The sequence below is a fragment of the Cyclospora cayetanensis genome, unplaced genomic scaffold, assembly GCF_002999335.1.
Source record: "Cyclospora cayetanensis isolate NF1_C8 unplaced genomic scaffold, CcayRef3 CcayRef3_contig_118, whole genome shotgun sequence".
In the NCBI taxonomy this organism is placed as follows: Eukaryota; Apicomplexa; class Conoidasida; order Eucoccidiorida; family Eimeriidae; genus Cyclospora; species Cyclospora cayetanensis.
The window spans coordinates 23,627-48,781 of record NW_020312057.1 but is presented as its reverse complement, the minus strand read 5'-3'; the positions used below and the strand labels follow the sequence as shown (position 1 = coordinate 48,781).

At 55.3% G+C, this 25,155-nt stretch overlaps 4 protein-coding genes across 4 annotated transcripts; 3 read left to right on the top strand and 1 right to left on the bottom strand.

Annotated features, from left to right (window-relative positions):
* Window positions 1–831: 831 nt before the first annotated feature.
* LOC34620054 lies at window positions 832–4,739 on the bottom strand (the record flags this gene model as incomplete). The annotated part of the gene is made up of 5 exons (XM_026336130.1): window positions 4,373–4,739; window positions 2,767–4,177; window positions 2,180–2,469; window positions 1,017–1,539; window positions 832–856 (listed from the first exon to the last, which is right to left on the bottom strand). Coding segments are annotated over exons 1-5 (2,616 nt in total), but the record flags the coding sequence as incomplete, so codon positions are not given.
* Window positions 4,740–5,722: 983 nt separating this feature from the next.
* Window positions 5,723–7,905, top strand: LOC34620055 (enoyl-[acyl-carrier-protein] reductase [NADH] 2, chloroplastic). Its single transcript, XM_026336120.1, has 6 exons — window positions 5,723–5,987; window positions 6,194–6,465; window positions 6,722–6,844; window positions 7,105–7,267; window positions 7,371–7,585; window positions 7,762–7,905. Exons 1-6 carry the CDS (start codon window positions 5,723–5,725, stop codon window positions 7,903–7,905), a joined length of 1,182 nt encoding a protein of 393 aa, XP_026191905.1.
* Window positions 7,906–9,476: 1,571 nt separating this feature from the next.
* LOC113147024 lies at window positions 9,477–18,492 on the top strand. The gene is made up of 10 exons (XM_026336109.1): window positions 9,477–9,732; window positions 9,866–10,159; window positions 10,274–10,472; window positions 10,784–12,555; window positions 13,459–13,593; window positions 14,256–14,478; window positions 14,754–14,872; window positions 15,298–15,420; window positions 16,087–16,680; window positions 18,050–18,492. The coding sequence occupies exons 1-10, from the start codon at window positions 9,477–9,479 to the stop codon at window positions 18,490–18,492; spliced, it is 4,158 nt and encodes a 1,385-aa protein (XP_026191894.1).
* Window positions 18,493–18,886: 394 nt separating this feature from the next.
* On the top strand, window positions 18,887–23,490 carry LOC34619500 (Holliday junction resolvase MOC1, chloroplastic). Its single transcript, XM_026336100.1, has 11 exons — window positions 18,887–18,988; window positions 19,685–19,864; window positions 19,978–20,134; window positions 20,211–20,368; window positions 21,192–21,263; window positions 21,661–21,789; window positions 22,192–22,296; window positions 22,637–22,719; window positions 22,762–22,929; window positions 23,120–23,270; window positions 23,455–23,490. Exons 1-11 carry the CDS (start codon window positions 18,887–18,889, stop codon window positions 23,488–23,490), a joined length of 1,341 nt encoding a protein of 446 aa, XP_026191885.1.
* Window positions 23,491–25,155: the final 1,665 nt, after the last annotated feature.

Sequence of the window (25,155 nt, the reverse complement as noted above, 5' to 3'; positions counted from 1 at the left end):
CTTTTAAAGTTTCGCCTGTGTCGCATTGCATCCTAGACTCTGAATCTGTTCTGCCTCCTGTCCTCAACAGGTTTTATTTTCTCTAGGTTGCACTGCCGCCCTCTAAGGGACTACAACGACCAACCTGCCTGCTTGCAGCGATCTGCGTGCTCAGCAGCAGGGAAGGCCGGCGAGGCTGCACTGCACGCCAGAGGGCTTGCTATTTCTGGCTTTGTTTTTTTTATGCAACCACCGCACCACACCCAACTGCTGCAATCGTTATGGTTAAATAATTCGGTTGCCTTCTCCTGATAACCGCCTTTTCCGCCCGTACCACTGGTCCCATTTAAAAGTCTCACTAAAAAATTTGGTGGTAATTCGGCACTGGGGGGCCACCGACACCTGCACCTGCACCTCTGTACAGCTGCAGCGTTACTCACTCCGCTCAAATCGCTTGTCACAAAAGGCAACACCATCGTGGGTATATTACATATAAACACACATCTACTGCCTATACATATGTATATATATATATATCTATATATATATATGCAGACTCGGCAGCAGCAAGGCGCTGAAGCGACTGGCAGTGGACCCTCTCACCACTTCGCCTCTCCGTCCTACCATACCCCTCTCTACGCAAGTGGGTAGTGCCTCATGGCTGCTCAGAGGACTGAAACAAACAACTCCCAAGAGAGTCTTAGACACACACAAACAAACGCAGCGACAGCAAAGATTATATCCGCGGCTCCTGCAGCAGCACGGCACATGCCTCAGCGAGCAGTCCTGCTGCTGCTGCTGCTACCAGGTTGCTGCTGCGGAGTTGCAGGCGCATCGATAGTAGCCACGCTTCTCACGCTGCTGCAGCTGCTGCTGCCTTTTAGACGTCCAATGCCTGAAGGAAAGTACAGCAAGCAAGCAAGCGTAACACGTTCGTCCTCTCTCCGTCTCTGCACTGACATCCACACCCCGTACGAACCTCCTCTCTGCTGCTGGTGCTCGACTAGCTCCCACAACGCCAGCCACAGCGGATACACCCTGACTCACCCCTTCGTTTCGGCGCATAGGCCGCTCGCAGCTGAAGATCTAACCCGCCCTCAGGGGTAAACCTGCCGGAGAGAGCCTGCAGCAGCGGAGACTGCATAAGTGCGGCAAGCCTCTGATTGCTGCTGCTGCTGCTGCTGCTCGCTCCTCCTCCAGAAGTACTGCGAGCCTTTACCAATCTACGGATAGCTGCTGCAGCAAGTGAAACGTTGGCGCTTCTCTTGCCACTGCTGACGCTGCCTGCTGCCAACGAAGAGGCACAGTCGGCGGTTCTGCTGCCCGCCACGTTCGAGGTAGCTTCGCTTAGCAACGAACACCTGTGAAGCTGCTTCCGCCGCTGCTTCTCTGCTGCCTTCTGCTGCAGCCGCACAGCAGCGGCCTCTCTGCCCACAGGCTCAGGCATCTTGAATCCTACGACTTCGCTCTTTAAGGAGGCTGAATCTCCCAGCACAGCGGAGGATATGCAAGGCGTAGTTGCTCCGATCTGCACCAACACTGGTGTGCTCAACAAAGAGCCTGCGCAAGACAGCCAGAGCGAAAGAAGTCCGACATAAATACAACAACAACAAGCAGCAGCAGCAGCAGAAGTCGTAGTAGGAGTGGAAGTGGTAGTACCCTTACCACCACCATTGCTATGAACCAACCCCACCATTGCTATGAACCACCACCATTGCTATGATCACCACCATTGCTATGAACCACCACCATTGCTATGAACCACCACCATTGCTATGAAACACCACCATTGCTATGAACCACCATCATTGCTATGAACCACCACCATTGCTATGAACCACCACCATTGCTATGAACCACCACCATTGCTATGAACCACCACCATTGCTATGAACCACCACCATTGCTATGATCACCACCATTGCTATGAACCACCACCATTGCTATGAACCACCACCATTACTACAAACCACCACCATTTCTATGAACCATCACCACTACTATAAACCATCACCATCACCATTACCAGTACCACCCACCACCACTGCCACAAACATCATCAAGCCCCTCTACTGCACACTCAGCGGTGGCTACAGCACCCGCAACAGACGGCAGCGAGGAGCAACAAAACACACGCACAAACCACCACGCGCAAAGACAACCAGCAGCAGTGCGGGAGCGATCGATCCCACCGTCATACCCCAAGTGATTTCATTCGAGGCAGGATCCTGAGGAGACTTCACGGGGATGGCAACGGGTGACTGGACAAAAGAATAACCGATCGGCTGCCCTCCTGGAAGATGCACATGTGTCTCTGTCGGCTTTTTTGGAAGAGGCCTAAACTCTCCTTGCTGCACAAGCTGGTGCATATTGCTCTGATCTGCGTTCACATGCTGCTGCCGGCGACGTTGCAGCTGTTGCTTCAGCTGCTCATGCTGCAACTGCCGCTGAAGGGTAGTAAAGCGGGTGCACTCAGACCGAACTTCTCCCCTACAATGACACGGCACGTACAAACACACATACACATACAGACATATAAAAAACATACATCCACAGAGAGTCCTCACATACACACACAGACATATACACACACATGCACACAGAATCCTCACACACACACATATATATATATATACATCCACAGAGAATCCTCACACAGACAAACAGACATATACACATGCCTCCACATCTATAGCTTCGCAACAGCAAGCAGACGCCGCAGAAAAGCTGCATATGACAACGTTCGCTGACGAATACGTAAGTCTCTCCTGCTGCCTGCAGACACACCTTGGCATCATATTTCGAGGATCGTCGTCTGTTTCTGCGCCTTTGAAAAACAGCCGTGTCGCTCCCGGATGAAAGCCTACAGCAGGCCCTTCTGGCACTGTTCGGCCCGCCACGGTGTGCTGCTGCAGCAGCAACTGCTTGCAATTGTGTTGCTGCTGCTGCTCCCAGAGAGTCTCATGCTTTTCTCGCAGACGCTGCTCACGCCTCTGCAAGAGCTGCTGCACACTGTGCTGATCCTCCGACACGAATGCCTCGAAAAAAGCATCCACAGACATGGGCAGGGGTGGCTGCCGCTCTGGCAGTCCCCCGTTCTCCTCCTGCAGCAACGTCAGCAGCTCCTGCTGCTGCTGCTGCTGCTGCATCTCATGCTCGGGTGCCTGCTGCAGGCTTCCCTGTTGCTTATGCTTTTGCTGCTGCTGAAGTTCAGTCTCTCGATGACGCCTGCCCAGCTCCCTTGCACCTAACTGGTCCCCTGCTCCACTCTCGTCCTCTTCTGCCTCGCTGCTTGTGCTGCTGCTGTTGCTGCATGCGTCTACATCGATGACATCGTGCTGCAACAGCATGCGATCTTCCTGTTTGACCTGCTTGAGCAGTAGCACCTCGCACGCCTCGCTCTCTTGCGAAGCCTGCAGCTGCTGCTGCTGCTGCTGCTGCATGGCATCCTCCATCTTCTCCTCTAGCTGCCTCGGCTCCCTCCGAGGGTTAACAGCGGAGTCGTCCAATTCCTGCTGCTGCTGCCGCCGCTCTGCCGCTTGCATGTGGAACGGGGTTGCTGCCGCGAGGGAGGCAATTTTCTTGGAAACAGCCTGCACTGCAGCAGCGTCGTTGGCTCCTTCTGCAGCCATCAGCTGCCGCAGCAGCCGCAGCAGCGGCAGATCCGGGAAGTAAGCCTTCTCGATGGTTGCAGACAAGGAACGTTCCCAAGTTTCCTCGTCAAGAACAGTCCTCCTGTCTCGCTGTCTCTTTCGCTTGATCCGCTGCACCCTTGCTGCAGCGCAAGACGGCAGAAGCGACTTCTCCGAGGCATTGGGAAGGAGAGACAGCTGACCAGGATGCAATGAGTCCGCTGCAGCTGCTTCCTCCGACGCTGCTGCAGCATGAAGGCGTGCAGCTGCTGCTACGCAGCCAGGCGCAAGAATGGGCGCCTCATGGCTTGCAGTTGCAACGGCCAGTGCAACGGCATTGCTGCTATCGCTGCTGTTGCTGAGTGCAGCACGCACCTCGGCTGGCGAGGCTACAGGCTCCCACCCTGTTGCCGCTGCTTCTGGATGTTTTCGCCGACGAGCAGCGGCTGCAGCTGCTGTGTTTCGACTTTGCCTCATAAAATTCGCAAGGGTCACACCGTCGCGTAAAGAACTCGCAGATCCACGCTTGGGAGGAGCCAACGCCTCCACTGGCAACTCCCCCAATACTTCTTCGGGCATGGGAAGCCCTTTACTCTCGACGTCTACACGTCTCTCCATCACTGCTCTTCCTTCTGCACTTGCTGCTGCTGTTGTTCTTCCTTCTGCACTTGCTGCTGCTGTTGTTCTTCCTTCTGCAGTTGCCACTGCTGTTGCTCCTTCTACAGCCGCAGTGGACGCAGAAGGCAGCTGTACTGCATCACAGCCATCTAGGACTGCACAACAAACTCGAGAGTCAGCCGTAACACCAGCAGCGGCTGCACCTGCAAGCGCAACAGCCGCCGTTCGCGGCAGCGGAACAGACGTTACAGTTGAAGGCACGCCACAAGCATTCGGCAGACTCCCATCGCAGCCTTTCCCCTGTTTGTTGCAACGGCCGCTACTCGCTTCCCTCCCCTCCACGCTCTTGCCCTCTGCACACAATGAGGTGACGACCCAACTCTCACCAGCTAGCATTTCCGACAGCCTCAGAGCACCTTCTACGCCTCTGGCTGGCGCTGCTTCCGGTGGAAGGGCAGCCAGGACTGGCGATTTTCTTCCATCGCCGCCTTTCCCCTCTGGCTGCGGCATTCTTAGCACGCAACTCTAACCGGCTGCACTTGTTGCTGCTTCACGGACTGAGGCTTCCGCAGTCCATACGCTCAGGAGGCACACCCTGACATCTCAAGAGACCAGACACGGGGAGGCGCTGCAGCGATGCAGCAGCCGCTCTTTGCACAAACTCAGTACGGCGGGAGGTGCTTGCAGCCGTGGCCACTCCCTATCTACAAGCGACTCCGGTGAGATGAAATATATTGACAGAGGGTGTGGCAAGAAAAAAAAGGCTCTAGGGGAAAAGAATGGGCGCAAAGGCGGAAAGACTTCCATGCCGTGCATGCCGCTGCTGCTTCATCATCGCTCATGATGATGGAGCTGCTGCTGCTGCTGCAAATTGCGGCTGCGGCGGCTGCTGGTGCTGCTGCTGCCCGTCGATGCTGGTCTCTGTGTTTGTTGCTGTGCTGGCCTGTATATCAAATAGGAGGCTAAATATATGTGGAATAGAGAAGTAATGCATAGTACTTTCCTGCGTGCTGCCGGGGAAGTACAGCCGAATATCTAATGCCGATCTTTCCGCCATCCCTGTTGGTGCTGCTGCACTGCTCCTGCTGCTGCTGCGCCAGCGACAAGAGATGCTGAGAGAGGGCTAGGGGGGGCAGGGAGGAGGAGGGGTTCCAACGCGTTCCTTAGGCTATTTTGGTGGTTGCCAATGCATGCCTCTTAAGAGCCAGTTCGCTCCATAGAATCATTTGCGGTTCGAAGTGCAAGACACGGCGGCAACAGCTGCAGCAGTCGCAGCGGCTGCAGCAATCGGTGTGCGTGCGAGGGTGTGTGCGTGTGTGTCTTTCCTTGAGTGCAAGGTTTTCCGGCTGCCGTCTCTCCCTCTCTTTGTCTCTCTCTCGGCTTGCCAGGCGTCGATCGATCCCACATTCAAAATGTCTCCCCTAGCGAGTCGCTCCTTTCTGCTGCTGGTCGTGCCTTTACTGCTTCACCTGCAGCAGACCGCCGGCTTCCGCATGGGCAGCAGTGGTGCTCATGCTCGAGGAACTGACCTGCAGCAGGGGCTGCCCTCCCCCGCGGCACCCCCTCTCGCGAGTCTGCAGCAGCCTCACCACGAGTCGCAACGCGCGTTCGCGCCATCGTCCACACTGCCTCCTAAGACAGCTGGCAGTCTCGCCTCTGCACAAGCTGGATCGCTATCAGCAGGCTTAGCAGGTGGAGAAGAGCTGCTGGGCGGACCGCTGCCCGTCGATCTACGGGGAAAGACAGCCTTCGTAGCCGGTAAGCTGACCGCATGGGCTAGCCAAGAGCAGGCTTTGTCGTTTGAAGCTACCCTTGCTGCTCGTTCATGAGGAATGTGCTGCTGCTAGACTTGTAGGCCTCCCTTCCTCTGCTGCACTCAGGGGTGGCAGACAGCAACGGCTGTGGCTGGGCAAGGAATGCGCTGCTAGACTGCCAGTCCTCCCTTTCCTCTGCTGCGCTCTCAGGGGTGGCAGACAGCAACGGCTATGGCTGGGCGATCTGCAAGCTGCTCAGAGCTGCAGGCGCGCGCGTGCTAGTCGGCACATGGCCTCCCGTCTACTCCATCTTCATGAAAGGTCTCGAGGGCAGTCGCTTCCACGCCGATAGCACCTACTCCCAGGAGCCAGAGGGCGACGCTGAGACGCGCGAGGCGGCCGAAAAGATGGTCGATATGCAGTTTGCCAAGGTTTACCCGTTAGACGCAGTCTTCGATACACCAGACGACGTGCCCCCAGAGGTGACCTTGCCTGCCCTCTTCCCCCAACGGCGCGACTGCTACCGCCTCTCTGCATTCGCGCTCAATAGCTCCTCGTCTCTTCCCTCTTCCACGTTTCGGATTCGACGTGGGCGCTCCGTGTTGCGCGTCTGCCGACTCCGACTCCTCGGCAGCCTGCAGCGTTCCAGGAGGTCGATACCACTCCTGGTTGCTGGTCATCTGCTTTCTTCGTTAAAATCGCTGGAATGTTGCGTGTCTGCTGTGCCTGAGGGATCAGATCGCGAACAATAAGCGATACGCTGGTGTGGGGGGATACTCCATTTCCGAAGTGGCCGCCGCCGTGAAGGCCGATGGAGAGCAAATCGACATCCTCGTGCACTCCCTTGCAAACGGCCCCGAGGCGAGAACTCTAGAAGCTGCGCTTTAGAAACTGTCTGCTTTCTTTAGGCTGAGGCTGAGGGCAGCCTTGTTTCCCAACGCGTCCCTCCCCAGGGGGACCGGTCTTTAAGTCTGGCGTGTACGATATATATATATATATATGTGGGCATATGTGTTTGTGTGGCCATATCTATATACATGTATGTGTGTGTGTCTGTGGGCATCTATGTGTTTGTGTGTGTGTCTGTGTGGGCCTCTATGTGTTGATATTATTGCACGCAGGTGACGAGGCCTCTTCTGCAAACCTCGCGAAAAGGGTATCTTGCGGCAGTTAGCAGCAGCAGCTACTCGTTCGTTTCCATGCTGCAGCACTTTCTGCCCCTTATGAAGAAGGGCAGCAGCGCTTTGGCCCTCTCCTATATCGCCTCCGAGCGGGTTATTCCAGGTGCGCCATGGTATGCAGAGCGGCGTAAGGCTCGGCTTTCTTGCGTGGCGATGTATCAGAGCACTCACAGCTCTGCTGCGGGTGTGGTGGTGCTACGCTACAGGGTATGGTGGGGGCATGAGTAGTGCAAAAGCTGCATTAGAGTCGGACTGCCGCACGCTGGCCTACGAAGCGGGAAGGGCCGGAGGCGTGCGGGTGAACTGCATCAGTGCGGGGCCTCTCAAGAGTCGCGCAGCCTCGGCTATTGGCAAGTCGGGAGACAAGACGTTCATTGATCTCGCGATCGATTACTCGAAGGCGAATGCACCCTTGGAGCGAGTAAGTGCCTTCCAAAGGGGCTCTCAAGAGGTCCTGCACCCCTGGTTGTTCGCGGAGGCTTGTTGCACTGTTGACACTGCCGCACCAGACGCGCAGGCGTCGGTGTGCCCAGTAGCTTGCGCCAGCCGTAGACCACCGTCTGCTGTCTATCTTGTTCATGGGTTCTGACCTCTTAGGACTTGGACAGCGACGATGTGGGCCGAGCCGCCCTCTTTCTGCTCTCCCCTCTGGCGCGCGGCGTCACAGGAACGACGCTGTACGTAGACAACGGCCTGCACGCGATGGGTCAAGCCCTGGACTCCAAGGCCCTTACTCCATGAGGCTGGATATCTTCAGGTGACGGCGGCTTCAAGATTGATGCAGCGGGCATGCGCAAAACAGTTTGTCGACGGCTTTTGCCCCGCTGCTAGAGCAGCGCGAGTAAGAGCTCCCAAGAGTTCAGGGGGTCAATCTGCGCACCCGCGCACCTAGTAGGGGCTTTAGTGGTGACCGAACAGACTACCGAACACTGGTTACCCCGAACAACCGAAATCCCTTTGTTTTGTAAGCCACCCCACAGTGAATGCAGCACGCCAACTGGCGTTCAGAGGCCTCGGGAAACTCAGTGCGCAGCAGGGCGCAGCGGGGTGCGGAGCGCATGTATGAAAGCAGTAGGGCGTACACTCCCGATAAAATGGAGAAGAGAAGTGCAATGGTGCAGGGATGGCTGCAGCCCGAACTGGAGTGCCACTTTCCATCAAGAGAGCTGCAGTCCTACTTGGCGGCCCAGCATCGTGCTTCTAAAGGCAACTGCAGCATGAACACTAGATGTTGCGCTAAAATGACGGACACCTGAGGCCACACAGCAAGGGCATTTGATGCCACCCGCATTGCATCAGCCTAGTTCTTTCTGGCTTGGAACTTCAGAACATCTATGTAACACGGCCCTTGTGCGCTGCCGGTGGCTGTGGTGGTTTGAGAGGCGGGCTACCCCTGCATGCTGCGAGCCCCCACGAGAAAGCCCCATAAAAACGGAAAGCCTTCGTGCTGAAATGTCTTTGGGTCCAAGGTTGAACCCGGGGGTTTTCACTAAGAGCCTTGCAGCTTTCTGTCGCTTGCTTGGGACTCCCTTCTTGGCCCTAGGGTTGCTCAAAGCTAGCTTGCAGTCTCCTGCATGCCGTATCCCCCTAATTCTGTAAGCTTTGCTGCCGGAGGGCTTGGTTGGTGGTGGTCTTCTGCCGGTCCAGCCACCAACCTCGCCCCGCTACTGCCCGACAAAGCTTTTCCCTGCACGCGACGCCAGTCGGAAACAATTGTCGCTGTATACGCGGTGACGTCACAAAAAGGCTGAGCCAGCATTCACGCTGCCAAACGACTTCAGGCAGCAATGACTTTAATAAACACACATGAAGGTCTCAGCGTCCGGGCGCGAAAGGCGAAGTGCGGTCGCCAGCTCCTGCAGACAACGCGCTAGCAATGAAATACCGAAGAAATGATAAATTGTGTCGGCGTAACGATTCGAATTTCTTCCTAATTACTGAGCTGTGCAATTTTCACTCATTATTTCTAAAAGACAAGCATCCATAGGCGCTCCAATACCAGCAACAGCAGCTGCGGCAGCGGCTAATGCTGCAACTCCGCCTGAGCAGGTGACCCTGAGTGGACGCAGCAGAGCGGTCTCGACACAACCCCAGAACCTTTCCGTTTCCCCCTCCTGCGATGAATTCGCTGAGTGGGGTTGTCCGGTTATTTCTAAAGGGTTTTTAGCGAAAACTGCTCCGGCGGAAGCAAGAACACCTGAACGAGCAGTAGGTAGCGTAGCTGGGATAGGCAGTGAGCCTCGCCACATCGCAGTTCTTGTTGCAGCCAGGGCTTCCGCCCCTTTTTTCCATAGCCCAAAGGGTCTCTATGGATGTGCTCATTTGCAGTCCATCCGCGCGCAAGGCTTCCGTTCGAGGTACTCTGCCGCAGCAGCACCAGCAGCAGCATCACAGCTTCACCGAATCAGCCGGCAGCAGATGCTGTACACCCGGCGGAGGCAGCAGCATGTGCTGCTACCACTACTACGTGCTGTGGTAGCAGCTGCGCTCCTACTGAGCGTGATGGACCTGCAGCCACGCACCCGCAACCCTGCGAAAGCCGTCTACCCCCACCTCCTTGGTGGCTATGCAGACAACAGGTTCCCTGGGCAGGACGGCCAGACTGAGGCTGGAGGCAGCGAGAGCAATGAGAGCAGCTCCTCAGCAGCGCCTCCCGCGAACACAAATACGCCAGGTATCTCGCCGACTCAAGAAGCACCAGGGTCGGCTGCGGACGCTCATGGTGAATCTGCTGAGCGCCTCGAGACGGAAAGTCCACTCAATACCCATTCACCAGGTACAGTCACATCAGATACAAGGGAAGCGCCGAAGGCTGACTCCCATGCACAGAAAAGCAGTGCAGCGGCAGGTTCACCAACCACACAGGCAGGTTCATCAACAGCATCAGCAGGCTCATCAACAGCATCAGCAGGCTCATCAACAGCATCAGCAGGCTCATCAACAGCATCAGCAGGCTCATCGACAGCATCAGCAGGCTCATCACCAGCATCAGCAGGCTCATCAACAGCATCAGAAGGCTCATCAACAGCGTTCAGAGGTCACACACACCCGGCTGGCCCCGAATCAGGTTCCCTGGAAAACGCATCATTGGAAGCAAGAGACGAATCAGAAGCAGAAATTTTGTCGGCGCCTTACCTGATGCGGCGTCCATACAGTCAGAAACGGGGTGGGTACTTGAAGGTGCCGCAGTCTTTCCTAGATAGGAGGACGGATCATGGAATGACTGAGGAAGAACTTGAAAGGCAAATCGATCAGCTTTTTTCCCTCGACCCCGAGCAGATAGATCGACAAAGCGCGGCTATTGCTCGGTACGACGAGGCCGCATTCGTTCTTGCTGATGATCCGAAAGCTTCCAAAGTTTCTAAACTGGATGTTCGAGGGGTGCAGCCCCCTCTTGAAGCTCAGTATCGTTCATTCTTTTGTTCTGTGTTCCCATGCTTCCTCTCTTCTCTCTCTTCCTGTCTCTCTTTCTCTCTGTTTCGGCCAAAGTGGTCCTGATGCTGCAGATCCTCGGTCGTGTGTTTTCGTCATTCTTGCATGCTGCTGCTACAACTCCAGCGTGTCACGTGTTTTTCTCGCGTCTCCACCTCGCACGCTTGGCTTTTTGTCGTTGTTGCAGGTCTGTGGAGGCCTCTCGGTCCCCAGGTTATCCGAATGGTCGCATTCTCATTGGAGTTACGGATTTGCATTCTTCGGACAGAGACTTCGAACAGCTGCTGCAGCGCCGCTCCGAGAGCAGCGCAAACAGCAAAGACAGAAATAGCCCAGAAGGCCATCGCATCAGCACGCGGGCAGAGGCTGAAGCGATGGGCAAGGCAGCCATCCACGGGGATGAGCTGCAGCGGCAGCAGCTGGTGGGAAACATCAAGGTGTTGCCAGAGGTAGGACTGGTGGTCATCGATTTCAGTCCAGATTCCTCGGAGGCGCAGATAAGAGAGACAGTCAAAAGCATATGGATGCGATCCCCCGCGGCGTGGCTCATTGAGGCCGACTCAGAAGTGCAAATAAGAGACGGCAGTCCAAGACCGTTTGTGGCTGCAGCGGCGAGTGCAGCGGCAGTGGTGGGAGACGCAAGGATGGAGAACGACGTGGAAGTGGCAGTATCCAGAGAGCCTTTTCGGTTTGACGCTGCAGCTCATAGACGGCTGATGGAGGAAGACGACAGCCTTCCAGGCCTAAGCGCAAGCAGTCGGAGCAGCGCGACAACGGGCACTGCTAGCAGCAGCTCCAAAGCCAAGCAGCAGCAGCAACGGGCAGAGAAGGCTGCGGCAAGGAAGCAGAAGCAGCTCGAGGTCAAGTCGCTCCAGGCAGAAAAGAAGGCGCACACGAAAAAGGAAGCAAGTGTCAACAGCGGCGGCAAGGATTACGAGCGACCCCAGAAGAGTAAGCCAAGCCGAGAGCCGCGAGAGGCGGCATCTTCGAAGAACCACAAAGTGAAGGCGCAGCAACACTCCGAGAAGCCGACACACGAAAAGCAACAGGCACAGCGCAAGAATGCATCCCGGCAACAGAAAGGATCCAAGACGAAGGGAGAGCTGCAAATCGATGCGGACGCTTCTTCCACAGCAACGCAGCAGCAATTACCTGCTTCGCAGCTAGGCCCTGAGCCTCTGGCGGAGGTGTACACGAAGCAACTACAGCTTCCCAAGACACTAGTTGCGACACCGGAAGAAATGGAATATGGAGGCAACATTGAGCGACGTCTTGAGGCCAGTAGTGATGCGAAAATCGCATCATCTGGGGATTTGCGCTCCTTAGAAAAAGGGCTGCTGATGGCGGAGGCGGGGGGGTCTTCTGGGAAGAGGCAAGCGTCTCTTTCTCTTTCCAGAAAAGTGCCGGCAGACGCGAAGCAAAGGGCAGCCACAGCAGACACTGCATCCAAAGAAGCTACAATTGCCGCAGCAGACACTGCATCCAAAGAAGCTGCGATTGCCGCTGCAGACACCGCATCCAGAGGAGCTGCGATTGCCGCTGCAGACACTGCATCCACAGAAGCTGCGATTGCCGCTGCAGACACTGCATCCAGAGAAGCTGCGATTGCCGCAGCTTTGGGGGAGGAAGAAGAAGCGGAAGATGAACACACACTCGAGCAGCGCGAGGCGTTTCTGAGCGATGCGCATGCAACTCCAAACGACCTGTTTTTTAGTCGGCAGTGGGCCCTTACACACCCCAGCCTCGGCTGCAATATGACGGATGCGTGGCGGCTCGTGTATAGGAGCAGGCAGCAGCAGCGGGAAGCCGTTGCTGCTGGACTAGCAGCTTCGAAAAAGAAAGCTGAAAACATTATTGTTGCAGTGATAGACACAGGGGTTGACTACACCCACGAGGATCTCAAGGGACGCCTCTGGAAGAACTACAGGGAGATTCCCAATAACGGCATAGACGATGATGGTCAGCAACCGCCTGCTCCTCTGGGCAGCTTTGCTGCCGCTCCTGTTGAGTGTACATACACACGCACAGGCACACGCACACAGGCACACACACACAGGCACACACACACAGGCACATACAGGCAGGCAGGCACTAGCCTTGCCAACACGCCTGTTGTGGCGTTGTTGCCTACGGCTAAGGCTCCAATATCCCCTAGGTGGTCCTCAAGAATGATGACACCGCATCGCGCCTATGCCAGCCGCCTTTGCCGAATACTTTCTGTGCAGTGTTTTGTGCAGTTCTGCATAGAGTTGCCCTCGGTGTGCACGAGGTGGTTCGTCTGCACAAAGAGATTTCGCTCTGTGTATGTGTGTATCTGTATAGATATGTGTCTATACATGTATATATGTGTGTCTTTATGTGCATCTGTATAGGTATGTGTGAATCTGTATAGGTATGTGTATGTACGTGTACATATGTGTGTGTATGTGTAGGAACATCTTTATGTGTACATCTGTATGTATATATGTGAGTCTGTATGTGTATGTACATCTTTATGTGTACGTCTGTATATATATGTGAGTTGGTATGTGTATGTACATCTTTATGTGTACATCTGTATGTATATATGTGAGTCTGTATGTGTATGTACATCTTTATGTGTACGTCTGTATATATATGTGAGTTGGTATGTGTATGTACATCTTTATGTGCACATCTGTGTACATGTGTGTGTGTATATAGGTGTATGTACATCTTTATGTGTACATCTGTATACATGTGTGTGTGTATATAGGTGTATGTACATCTTTATGTGTACACATGTATATACATGTGTGTGTATATAGGTGTATGTACATCTTTATGTGTACATCTATATATATATATATGTATGTGTGCATGTGTATGTGTATATCTGTGTAGAAAATGGATATGTAGATGACTATCACGGCTATGACTTCGAGAAGGGCAGTGCAGATCCCATGGATGAACATGGGCACGGCACTCACGTGAGCGGCATTGTCGCAGCTTCGGCAAACAATGGTATTGGCGTTGTCGGTAAGGCACTGATCGCTTGTCTCCTGCAGTGGCCTCCCCACTTCCAGTGGTGTTGCTGCTGTTGTTGGGGGTGACTGAGCTCCCTGTGGAAGCTCTGCAGTGCTGCGTTTGCACTGTGTGCCTGCGGCACAGCTCCGCCTTGGGGATATTCTGTTCTGGCTTTCTTTAGTGGCTTCTGATCGTGTTGCTGCTGCTCTTGTTGCTCTTGCTGCTCTTGTTGCTCTTGCTGCTCTTGCTGCTCTTGTTGCTCTTGTTGCTCTTGTTGCTGCTGCTCTTGTTGCTGCTGCTGTAGCTGTTTCTTCCTCTGCTGCTGCTGTTGTTGCGCTTGTTGCTCTTGTTGCTCTTGTTGCTGCTGCTGTAGCTGTTTCTTCCTCCGTTACTGCTGTTGTTGCTCTTGTTGCTGCTGCTCTTGTCGCTGCTGCTCTTGTTGCTGCTGCTCTTGTTGCTGCCGCTGTTGTTGCTGCTCTTGTCGCTGCTGCTCTTGCTGTAGCTGCTCTTGTTGCTGTTTCTTCCTCTGCTACTGCTGTTGTTGCTTCTTCTTCTCCTCCTCTGCATTTGCCAGATGCACCCAGCGTAATAAGGCTGTGGTGCTGCTGCCGCTGCCGCTGCTGCCGCTGGCACTGGGTTTGTTTGGTGTGGTTGTTTGCGCTGTTGCCATGGAGGGGCGAACTGGCGTGTGAAGCTGATGCCGCTGAAGTTTGAAAAGCGAAGCAGCGCGGCTGTGGAAGCCATCGCGTACTCTCTCCAGATGGGTGCCCGTGTAAGCACCAATTCTTGGGGTTTTTCCTTCCGTTCGGAGGCGCTCCGCTTGGCTCTGGAGCAGGCTGAGGCTAAAGGGCAGCTCTTTGTCGCAGCCGTAGACAACGCTGGTGCTGACAACAGCTCGTGAGCGGCCTTTTGGCTGAGCCCATCGCACTCTCGCCGACGCTGCTGCTGCGAAGTCTCTAGGGGCACTGCTCCGCCAGGCTTTGCTGAAGAGGGAGGGCGAAGGGAAGAAGGAGGGGAGAAAGGGGAGGGAAGCGGAGCGGCGTCATGAGGGGCAGACGCAGATGCAGGGGTGAAAAGGCTTTTTGTTGCAGTTGCGTTGTCTTCAGTTGTGCGTTTTCTTCAGTTGTGCGTTGTCTTCAGTTGTGCGTTTTCTGCTGGTGCACTTCGCTCAGGGCAAAAGATTTTCCTCCTAATTGGGGTTATGACTGGCGGACAGGCGCAGGCTTTAGAAATATGTTGCGGGTTGCAAATCTGGCACCTACTGGAAGACTATCGACTTCTTCTAACTACGGTCCGTCCGAGGAGGCTACTGTTCCTCGTTCTGCGCTTCCTGCTGCGTACAGAGTTTGTAGGGGGGGAAGGGGAGGGGGGGGAAGAATATGGGTGCTTCATCGCGGTGTGAACATTTAGGGAGCTTGTAGACACCCCTGGTTTGCTCTGCCTGCCTGCCCTGAGACAAACGCCGTAGGAGAGTGGCGGCAAGCGGGCAAAAGCGGCAGCAGCGGCAGCGGCAGCGGCAGCAGCAGCATTCTGAACCACCTTTTTTTCTCCTCCTCCTCTTCGCTTGCTTGCTGCCCGGCGACATGCCTACATAATACGGCCCCTCAGACCAAGCACTGCAGGCACTGCCTGCATGCAGTGCAGTGCGTGTTTGGCTATTATTGAGGCGGTTCCCTCTGTGCGGGTTAGGCTGCTGTGGGTGGTACATGAACGCAGGACAGTACAACGTCGATCTCGCGGCTCCTGGAACGGATATTATCTCCACCCTTCCAGGCCGACAATTCGGAGATAAATACGGTTACAAAAGCGGCACGTCTATGGCTACACCGCTCGTGTCGGGTGAGAAAGCTCCTCTGCAGCTCCTGGGCATGCATGTTTTACGTTTTCATCCTTATATCTATGCATGGGTGTGTATGAATACATATATATGTATAGCATCTGTTGCAGTCCTAGGCTTTGGCTCGCCGTATTCCTGCATGCAGCCCTCGACGGGCGTGTCCTTCTGCGCTGCTTTCTGCATGGAAGATCTTAGCAGCACCACCACCAACGGTGATGGCATGTATTAGAGTTTCTTTCAGTCTTCTTCAAGTCGCCTGCGTTGCGCTTGGCCTTCGTTTCGCTGCTCGCTGTGGATATATGTATGGATGTATGGATGTATGGATGTGTGTATTATGTATGTAAGTATGGATGGATGGATGGATTTATGTATGTGTATTATGTATGTGTGTATGTGTGTATGTGTGTATGTGTGTTATGTGTGTATGTATGTATGCGTATTATGTATGTATGTGTGTGTGTGTTATGTATATATGTATATATGTATGTATGCATGTATGTATGTGTCTGTGTGTGGTGTATGTCTGTGTGTGCATGTCTGTCTACCTGCCTGTCTGTCTACCTGTCTGTCTGTCTACATGTCTGTGCTTTGAGCATATATATATATGTATATATATATATATGCTCAAAGCACATGTGTGCATGCATGTACGTGGTTGGCATGCACAGGCATTGCAGCCCTCATATGGGCGGAACGCCCCTCGATGACGGCTGCCGAAGTGCGAGAGGTCCTCTTAGCGACTGCGACACCGTTGGCATCTTTGGAGAAGCTAGTGGCGGGGGGGGGGATAGTGAATGCGAAGGCGGCAGTAGAGTTGGTGCAGGCGCTGAACCAGAAGGACTTAGGCATTGATTCTCCCCTCGTTCAGGCCTTTGCCGCTTGGCAGAGGCAGCAATACGAAGATCACCAGCAGCGCGTTCTTAGTCAAACCGGCGGCTCTGCGAGCAGTAGCGTGCCATCGCTAGGCGGCCTTGCTGCGGCTATTCCCTCCCCAGCTTCCGTGATCGGAAGTGCTGCAGGAGCATCAGCAGCAGCAAACGCTGCCCCGTCCGCGGCAGCCGACAGCCTTGCAACTGGCGTGTACTCAGGAGCAAACGGATACGGCTATCTCCCTGCCTCGCCCCCCACCCCTTATTCGAGCGACGCTCACGAGGACCCCTGGCCAGCAGCTACACCCCCAAACTACGCCTCTGAAAACATGACAGAGGACTCCGCATACATGTCTGCACGTCGCCCCCCCCTTACAGGAGAGCTGAGCAGCAGCAGCAGCAGCACTGGCAACAGCAGCAACAACAAGGACTCAAATAACGCAGGCACCTCTCCCATGTCCCTCTTTTTAATGCTCCTCGACCCCATGACGCTCATCAGACGTTTCGTAAGGGGAGAGTGGCACGCCCTAGCTGCTTAAGGGGTCCACTTATTAAGGCCTCAAGAGACAGCAGCAGCAGCACCGGCACTGCCACCAGCAGCAACAGCTGCACACGCATCACGCTACACGCCTAAAGCTGCCCGAAAGAAAGACGCTCCACTTCTAATACCTACAGACTCAGAATTCTTCTTCCCGCCCCCCACCTCTCCCTTGCTTCTTCCCAGCTCTTTCTTCCCTGCGCCTTCCACTCACACAACACAAATGCATACCCACAAATGCATGCACACAAATGCACACCCACAAATGCATGCACACAAATGCATACACATGCTGCATGCGCCACAAGGCAAGCAGGCGCATTCTTCTGCTCGCGGGACGCCAAAATGTGTAGCCCTGCGTCTGCAAGGCTTTCTGGACATGCATTTGTGCAATGGCTTACATATATTGCTGTACATACACCTGCATGTGTACACGTCTACCATGCAGCATGATAGCGGATGCCTCGAGCTGTGGATGGCATGACCTTCAATGGAAATATGTCCTGCATCCCGAAAGCACCATGCCGTGGCTTTCTTTCCTCCAGTCACCTCTCTGTAGGGTCTGCAGTAGCACCCTGCATAGCAGAAATGCGTGTAGTCATCTGTATTGTACGCGCGCATACCTAGCTGCACGTCCGTGGAAGATATCACGCCCCTCGGTCGCACTTATGGGGCGTTCTTGCCATACATACGTATGCCTGTCTACACGCGGTACACGAAGATTTGCAGCCTCCTCCTCTCTCGTCGCATGCGGAGATGTTTGCGTGGGAATGCATTCTACGCTGTGTGCTTAGTGTGTGCCTTTCATCGCATTGCATTCGCCACAGCTTCCGTGTGGAAAAAGCGAGTACATACATCTATGTATACATGTATATGTATGCTTGACTGTCTATGATTTGCCCCCAACGTGCCTTTTCCGTACGAAATAAATCACCCCACTGCCTCTACTGCCTGTGGTTGCCGTGCTCTGCACCGGCGTCCTACACTCGAGGGACCTGAAGGTTCACTAGTGTGCGTGTGTGGCTTGCATGCATGTATGCAAGCAAGCACTGTTGCTTGTTTCCTCCGTCCCACACGCCAGCTGCCTGCTGGTCGGAGGAATCGATAAAACTCCCCCTGTGTGCTGTACATACGCTGCTGTCGCTTCGGTTCTACAGCAACCAGAGGCAACTTGCCGCAGGAGCAATGGGGCTGTTTGCTGGCTTTGAAGGGTTTGCGCGAGAGAACAGCAACGCATGCAGAAGCAACCGCCTTTGCGGCAGCTCCATAGGGTGCAAAGCAGCCAAGAGGACGAGGTAAAAATCCCAGGAAAGTGCCAAGCGCCCTTCGAGAAATGTAGCTGCAGCACCCCTCATAAAGGTCAACGACCTCCTGAGCATCACACGCCTGCCGGCAAACCGAAGAATATACAACTACGCAAATCTCAATCTGCGAACTTCCTCCCCTTCACCCCGCGAACGCTCTCTTGCATGCGGGTGTCTTCTGCCGCCGCCACAGCCGCTGCTCGTTGTGCGCAAAGTCGGCGGGCAGGCGGCCCCTTCTTCGCTCTCCGCTACTGCATGCGAAACATGCATGCATGGATTCCCATGTCTCTATGGAACTCTCTCCGCCCACTACGCTCGGCTCGAGTGGCGGCAGCCGCAGCTAGCGCTGCGGCTACCCGGTGAGCATGGGCGTGTGCTGCAGCAGCTGGCTTGCCCTTGCAGCAGCGAACCCCTGCAACTCGAGCGAACACTCAGTAATGGCGTAGCCAACGGCCATGCAGTATTTTATAGGAACAGCTATTAGTAGATGTGCAGCAGCAACAGCAACTGTCGCCGCAGCCGATGCCGCAGCGATCGCATGCAGCGAAGCCGCGCAAGGCGCCTCTCGTGCGCATGTGGAGCAGCAACTGCCGTGCAGCCCTTGGCAGCAACGTAGAGCCGAGGCTGGCAAGTTAGTTAACTAGCTAGCTATCTAACTTACTGACTAGCCAGGCAGCCGCCTCTACTGCAGCTTCCAGGAGGTAGTGGCCGTTGCGCGGCAGTCTGGTTGCTGGCTTCGTTCCCAGTGCTCCAAAAAATGCCTACTGCCAGTACATTCAACAGCCTCCGCACAGCATGCATGCAGCCCCATAGCTTGCATGCCAAAGCAAGAGCCATAAATAACACTACTACCCCACAGGCATGTTTACAAATCCGCGGGGGGAATGGGGAGGGGAAGGGGAAGAAGAAAGCAGGCTCTCAACTCCTGCGAGTTGCATCGCTGTCGACTCCGCTTGTGTCTCCTGCCTTCCGATTTTTCTTGTGTTTCTTAGGATTGCTGCTGGCTGCATCGTCTGATGAGGCTTCCTCTCGTGTTCGCTTCTTCCGGAGTTTCTTCTTCCGCTTGGCCTCTTTCTTGGCTGCTTTCTTGGCTGCCTTTTGCTGTCGCTTTGCTTCCTTCTTCTGCTGCTTCTGCTGCTTTTTTCTCTCGGCAACTGCCGCACGAATAGTGGCGTCCATCATGAAGAAGGGCAGCTCCTCTCCCTGCTCGCCTTCGCTGCTGCTGCTGCTACTGCTGCTGCTACTGCTACTGCTGCTGCTGCGGTAGCCATGCTTGCTGCTTCGATGCCGCTTCTTGTGATGGTGATGACTCTTCTTCTTGCTGTTGCCATGGCTGGTACTGCTGCAACGCTCGGTGCTGCCAGCAGCGAGAGGCCTCATCCCCGTCAAAGGGGAGAAGCCGCCTGAATAAGCCACGTACGCACACGCGTGGTTTGCCCCGAAGCGCAGGTGCTGCGAATCCCACGAATAAATGCGGCTAATGCAGTTTCTACGGGATGCGCAGCCTGATCCTTCGCTATACTGCATATGCTGCTGAAGGACCAAGGTTCAAGAGGTGGTTGTTGTTGCTGCTGCTACTACTACTGGAGATAGTGCTCGCTCACCCCTCGTTTCCGACATTGCGCTTGCAACAGCAAACGAGACGCAGAAGGAGCAACAACAGGATCCTGCGCTTATCTTGGGAGTTAGGTGGACAGAGGAAGGCAGTAAAGACGCTGGAGGTGTTGTTGCCTCGGTTCACCAGCGTCAGGAGATGACCCTAAACAGCAGCAGGAGCAGTTAAAGCTTTTCACTCTGTCCGCCTTATGAAGGCGAACGTCCTCGTTGCTCGCTCGCTGCTGCTACTAGCCTACCGCTATACAGGATGCAGCACTTCAGACACCAGCTGCGGCAGCACTGAGCGGGAGATGGAGTGGAGGAGTGTCTGGACAGCAGGAATGCGTAGGACACTGTTGTCTTGATCCTGGGGTGCCACTGAAAGCCAGAGGCTACGACACCGATGCATGCAACGCCACACATCAGCTGCTGAAGGAACAGCTGCAATGAACGCAATTCCCTCTCAGGCTCCAATGAATGATTAGGCAGTGAGCCAGCAGCATATCGTACATATGTCAACGAAATGCCTTTTCCTAATGGCGGAAGGCCTCTCCTTCCAGCCATGGCTACAGCTGAGATGCATACATACATGCATGCATGCATCTCAGCTACCGCAGCAACCTCAACACCACCCAGACGTCTGGCATGGCGACTCCCAATGCGGTTTTCCTTCTCAAGAAACGGGCTGATTTTCAGCTGCTAATTTTTGAAGATCCTGGAGCCTTCATCGATTTGCATGTGGGGATTAGCAGCTGAAAGGGCGTTTTTTCCTGAAGCCTTGTCACCCGCCTGTTCTTCGATTTCCGCCTGAGCAGCAGTCTTTTTGCGGAGGCAGGAGGCTGTGAGAAGCCGCGTCAAGCGTCGACAGCTGCAGGCCAAATACCCACGCAGAGCTCCAGTGCAGTCTGAGGAGTGGGAAAGCACAAGACACGACTGCTGAAGAGATAAGGCGGGGGGGGTGTATTATGGAGCAACAGTGCAATCGGGGGGAGTAGCAGAGTTAGTGGAAAAAGCATCAGGCCCCTTCTGCAGCACTGCTGCAACTGCAACGGCAGTGCCGATGGCGCTGCTGCTGTTGCAGCGCTGCAATACACCAGGACCAGTAGGACGTCGCTGCTGTGCCTTCTCGGGTGTACACTGCTGCTCGCTTCATGAGGCGCTCAGCAGCAGCAACGGCAGTAGCAGCAAAAGCAGCAGCGTCTCATGATCCATGACTGACGGCAGCAGCAGCTCTGATGCGCAGCTCCTCATGGCGCTGCAGCAGCAGGCTTCCCCGAAGTCTCTCGCTTCGATATACACCCTCAGGCGAACACCACTGCAGAACAGCTGTATTGTCAGCAGCAGCAGCGCAGCAAGCACGGTAGCCTCGCGGATGTTGCGCTGCACTGAAGCGGCTGCTGCTATGGGTTTGCTTCCCAAAGAAGCAGCAGCCAATACAACTCAGGAGCAGCAACAGCAGCAGCAACAGCAGCAGCAGCAACAACAACAACAAGGCCTCCAGCAGAGCCCTAAAGATGCAGCGGGGGCAGCACAGTGTGGTGTGCCGTCTCATATCCAGCAGCAGCAGCAGCAGTTCTATGCCGCTGCCAGAGATAAAGAACCTCCCCTTGCACTGTTGGATGCTGTCGCTCGCCATCACAACAACAAAAACAGCAACTTCTGGTGTGGCCCTAGGCGCGACCACGATGGAGCTTTGAGATCATCCTTTGTGCTGCAGCAGCAACAGCAGCAACAGCAGCAGCTGCAGCAGCAACAGCAGCAACAGCAGCAGCAGCAGCTAACAGGGACACCGCAGAGGCTGCCACTGCAACAACGGCAGCATCATCAACAGCAACAACAGCAGCAACAGCAACAGCAGCAACAGCAGCAACAACAACAGCAGCAGCTAACAGGGACGCCGCAGAGGCTGCCACTGCAACAACGGCAGCATCATCAACAGCAACAGCAACAGCAACAGCAGCAGCAGCAACAGCAGCAACAGCAGCAGCAGCAGCTAACAGGGACACCGCAGAGGCTGCCACTGCAACAACGGCAGCATCATCAACAGCAGCAGCAGCAGCAGCACGGGGACCTGCAGCGCGAGAATTTGCAGCCTCAGCAGCAACACCTGCTGCCGCATAAACAGCAGGGGAAGCCTCCGCAGCAGCAACAGCAGCACATGCACCAACAACACCAACAAGTGCAACAAGTGCAACAAATGCAACAGCAGCAAGTGCAACGACGGTGGCAATGGTGGCATCCTGAGCAGCAGCCACCTGCAGCGGCGCAACTCCCCTGGACGCGGCCTCGAAGAGCATGGGAAATCCTCTTGCCACAAGGCTGTAGCAGCAGCAGCAGCAGCAGCAGCAGCAGCAGCAGCAGCAGCAGCAGCAGCAGCAGCAGCCTCGTTCCTGGACAGAGCAAACAACCCCTCTGTGGATCGTTGCGTTGTGCAAATCCCTCAACGCCTCCCGCCCCTCATCGGAGGTTTCTGCAACAAAGCCGACAGACGAAATATCCACAGCAGCAAATGCAGTGCCAGCAATCGCTACGCCAATGGGGGATTCACGTTCAGCAGCAACAGCAGCAACAGCAACAGCAGCAACAGCAGCAACAGCAGCAACAGCAGCAACAGCAGCAACAGCAACCGCAACTTGTGCCTCGGATGCCATCGACACCGCAACGCCTCTCTGCAGGTTCTCCTGCCGACAGATTATTGCAACACCAGCAACCACAAGAACAGCACCAAGACTTTTCATGGTTGCGTGTGGAGTGGGGGGAGGATATCCTAGATCTTCTGGATGCTGCTAGTGCGGTGGTACGTGTGTTACTGTTGTTGTTGTTTTGGTGTGTGGGAGGCTTGGCTTTTGTTGCGGTTGCATCTCAAAAGTCTGTGCATTCATTGTGACGGAGGGTTGGTGTTTGTTTGCAGGATGCAGTGGCTTCTGGGAGCCTCGACTCCGCTGCAGCAGCTGAGTCAAGTGCAGCAGAAAAGACTGCGGAGATCGCTCTCAAGCGCGAGCAGAAAAGGAGAAGCAGCGGCAGCGGTGCTGGTAGCAGCAGCAGCAGGAAGTTGGCTGGCTGGGGATCTGCAGCCGCTGCAGTGCTGCGGGTGGACTTGCGAGATGAAGTCTGCGTTATTTGCAGCGAGTTGCTGTTGTTGCAGCAGGAAATAGCGTCTCTTCCTACCTGCTCTCACCTCTTTTGCTTTGCATGCCTATACAAGTCAGTTCCCACGGCCCTTGGGCACTTCTGCGGCTGCACTCGCTGCGCTACGCTGCGCCTCGCCCCTTTCCCTCCTTCCCCCCTTTCTCCCTCTCTTGCCTGCTGTCTTGTAGAGTGCGTGTATTCGCCAAGTGCCTAATAGCGTCCGCGGTTTGTGCATGCTACTGCTGCTGTTGCTGCGCTTTCACAGGTGGGCGTCCATCAGCAGCAGGTGCCCCCTCTGTGCAGCCTCGTTCACGACCATTGTCAGACGGCGAGTCAGCGCTCCTACTGCTGCTGCAGCTGCTGCTTCTGTTGCAGCTCCTACTGCTGCTGCAGCTCCTACTGCTGCTGCAGCTGCTGCTTCTGACAGCAGCAGCAGCAGCAGCAGCGGTGGCAAGGGACCACCTTTCAAGGGTTCCCCGGAAGTCGCAAAGGCGGAAGCGATCGAACAGCAGGAGCAAGCTCAGCAGCAACAGGCGCATATTTCTCCTTGCAAGGTTGAGGGCGTACGCGACGCGAGGCGAGCTCCAGGAGACTCTGCAGAAACACCTGCAGGCTCAGAACACCCCTGCCTTATAGGCTTGCAGCTCATGGAGGAAGTGCCTCTCCCTCAGCAGCAGCCACGCCGACTGAACTCAGACTCCGAATCGGAGCAGCGGTCCTTTGGAGGCTGTGAAATCTGCGGCAGAGACGATGACTGGGGGCGTCTGCTCCTCTGTGATGACTGCGATGATGCCTTCCACATCTATTGCCTTGCACCGCCCCTGGCGGCTATTCCTGCAGGGGACTGGCGCTGCAGCAGGTGCCAGCAGCACAGAGGCACGCTGCAGCAGCACCGTCCACAAAGGCGGCAGGGACGGCAACAGAGGCGGCAACAAGGCCGACCGCAGCGTAGGAGACGGCGATGTACCACCAGCAGCACCAGGAGCTCAGCCTCTGCAGCTGCTCTTCAGCCTAAAGCGCACAAGCGACTCAAAAAGGTAGCCGAAACCACGCCCCCTGCCAACAGCAGTATCAGCAGCAGCAGTTCTACTTGTGGTAGCAGCAGCAACAGCAGCAGCAGCAGCAGCAGCAGCAGCAGCAGCAGTCGAGTTAATTTTGGGGTATTCGAGTACACTGGCAGTGCAAGGCTGAGTCCGGTCGCACCTGATGCCACGAATACGACTGTTGGCAGCAGCATTGGCAGAAGGCTACTTCGGGGGAGGCCTGCAAGAAGGCTACGACGAAGAACATCAAGCGGCGTGGAGAGTTGCAGTGATGATTCCTCAGATCTGGATGGCTTCATTGTCCGCACGAGCAGCAGCAGCAGCAGTACAAGCAGCAGCAGCAGCAGCAGCAGCAGCAGCAGCAGCAGTGCGGACAGCAGCAGCAGCAGTGCGGACAGCGACAGCTGCACTGAGATTTCGCCTCAGAACTCCCGTGCACGAACTGGCAGCCGTCGAGCTCCCAACACCAGTCGCGGGAGTAGCAACGACAGAAGCAGCAGTGCAGCCGCTGGCAGAGAGATAATGGGCACCCCGCTTTACGCGGCAGGGAGACAGCAGCAGCAAAGGAATCGGCAACCAGAGAAACAGCGGCAGTCCGACGCTCAGCAAGCGAACCCTTCAAGGACTGTGGTACCTGCATCACCAAGTCTGCATGCAGGAAGCAGCTCACCGCGGGAGCAGCAGCAGCAGCAACTGGCACGACAGGTAAGCCAACAGGAACTGCAAGGTGGGACGCCTGCCAGCAGCCGCGGAGGGGTGCAAGCACTGCTTTCCAAGTATTTTATGACCCCCGTCCGCAAAGGCACTGCTGGAGGCAGCAGCAGCAGCAGCAGCAGCAGCAGCGGCAGCGGCGCAACATGTTAAGAGAGGGGGAGACTCTTGGCTGTGTGTTTGTCAGCACTTCAGATCAAAGTAAACACAAGTGGGACTGGACGTAGAAACGTCCCAAACTGCTTTCACGGGCACGCACCCTAGGGTGTTAGAGCTTTTCCCGTTTGATTCCTTAGGGGGATCAAGAGTCCACGTTAAATCTTCACGTCATTCGGATGTTGGGTGCTGGTGGCACCTCTGCTGCTACTGTAGCTGCTTCTAATGCTCATTCTTCGGATAACGATTGCTGCTTCCCTGCAGGGAATAGAGGTAGTTTAGCGTCCCTGTGCGTAGGACTGCGGGATTTGTGCGTTAGTATCGTTTGCAAAAGCAGCTCCCCATGCATCCTGAAATTCTGAACTTTCGCGAGGTCATCATGATTGGAAGA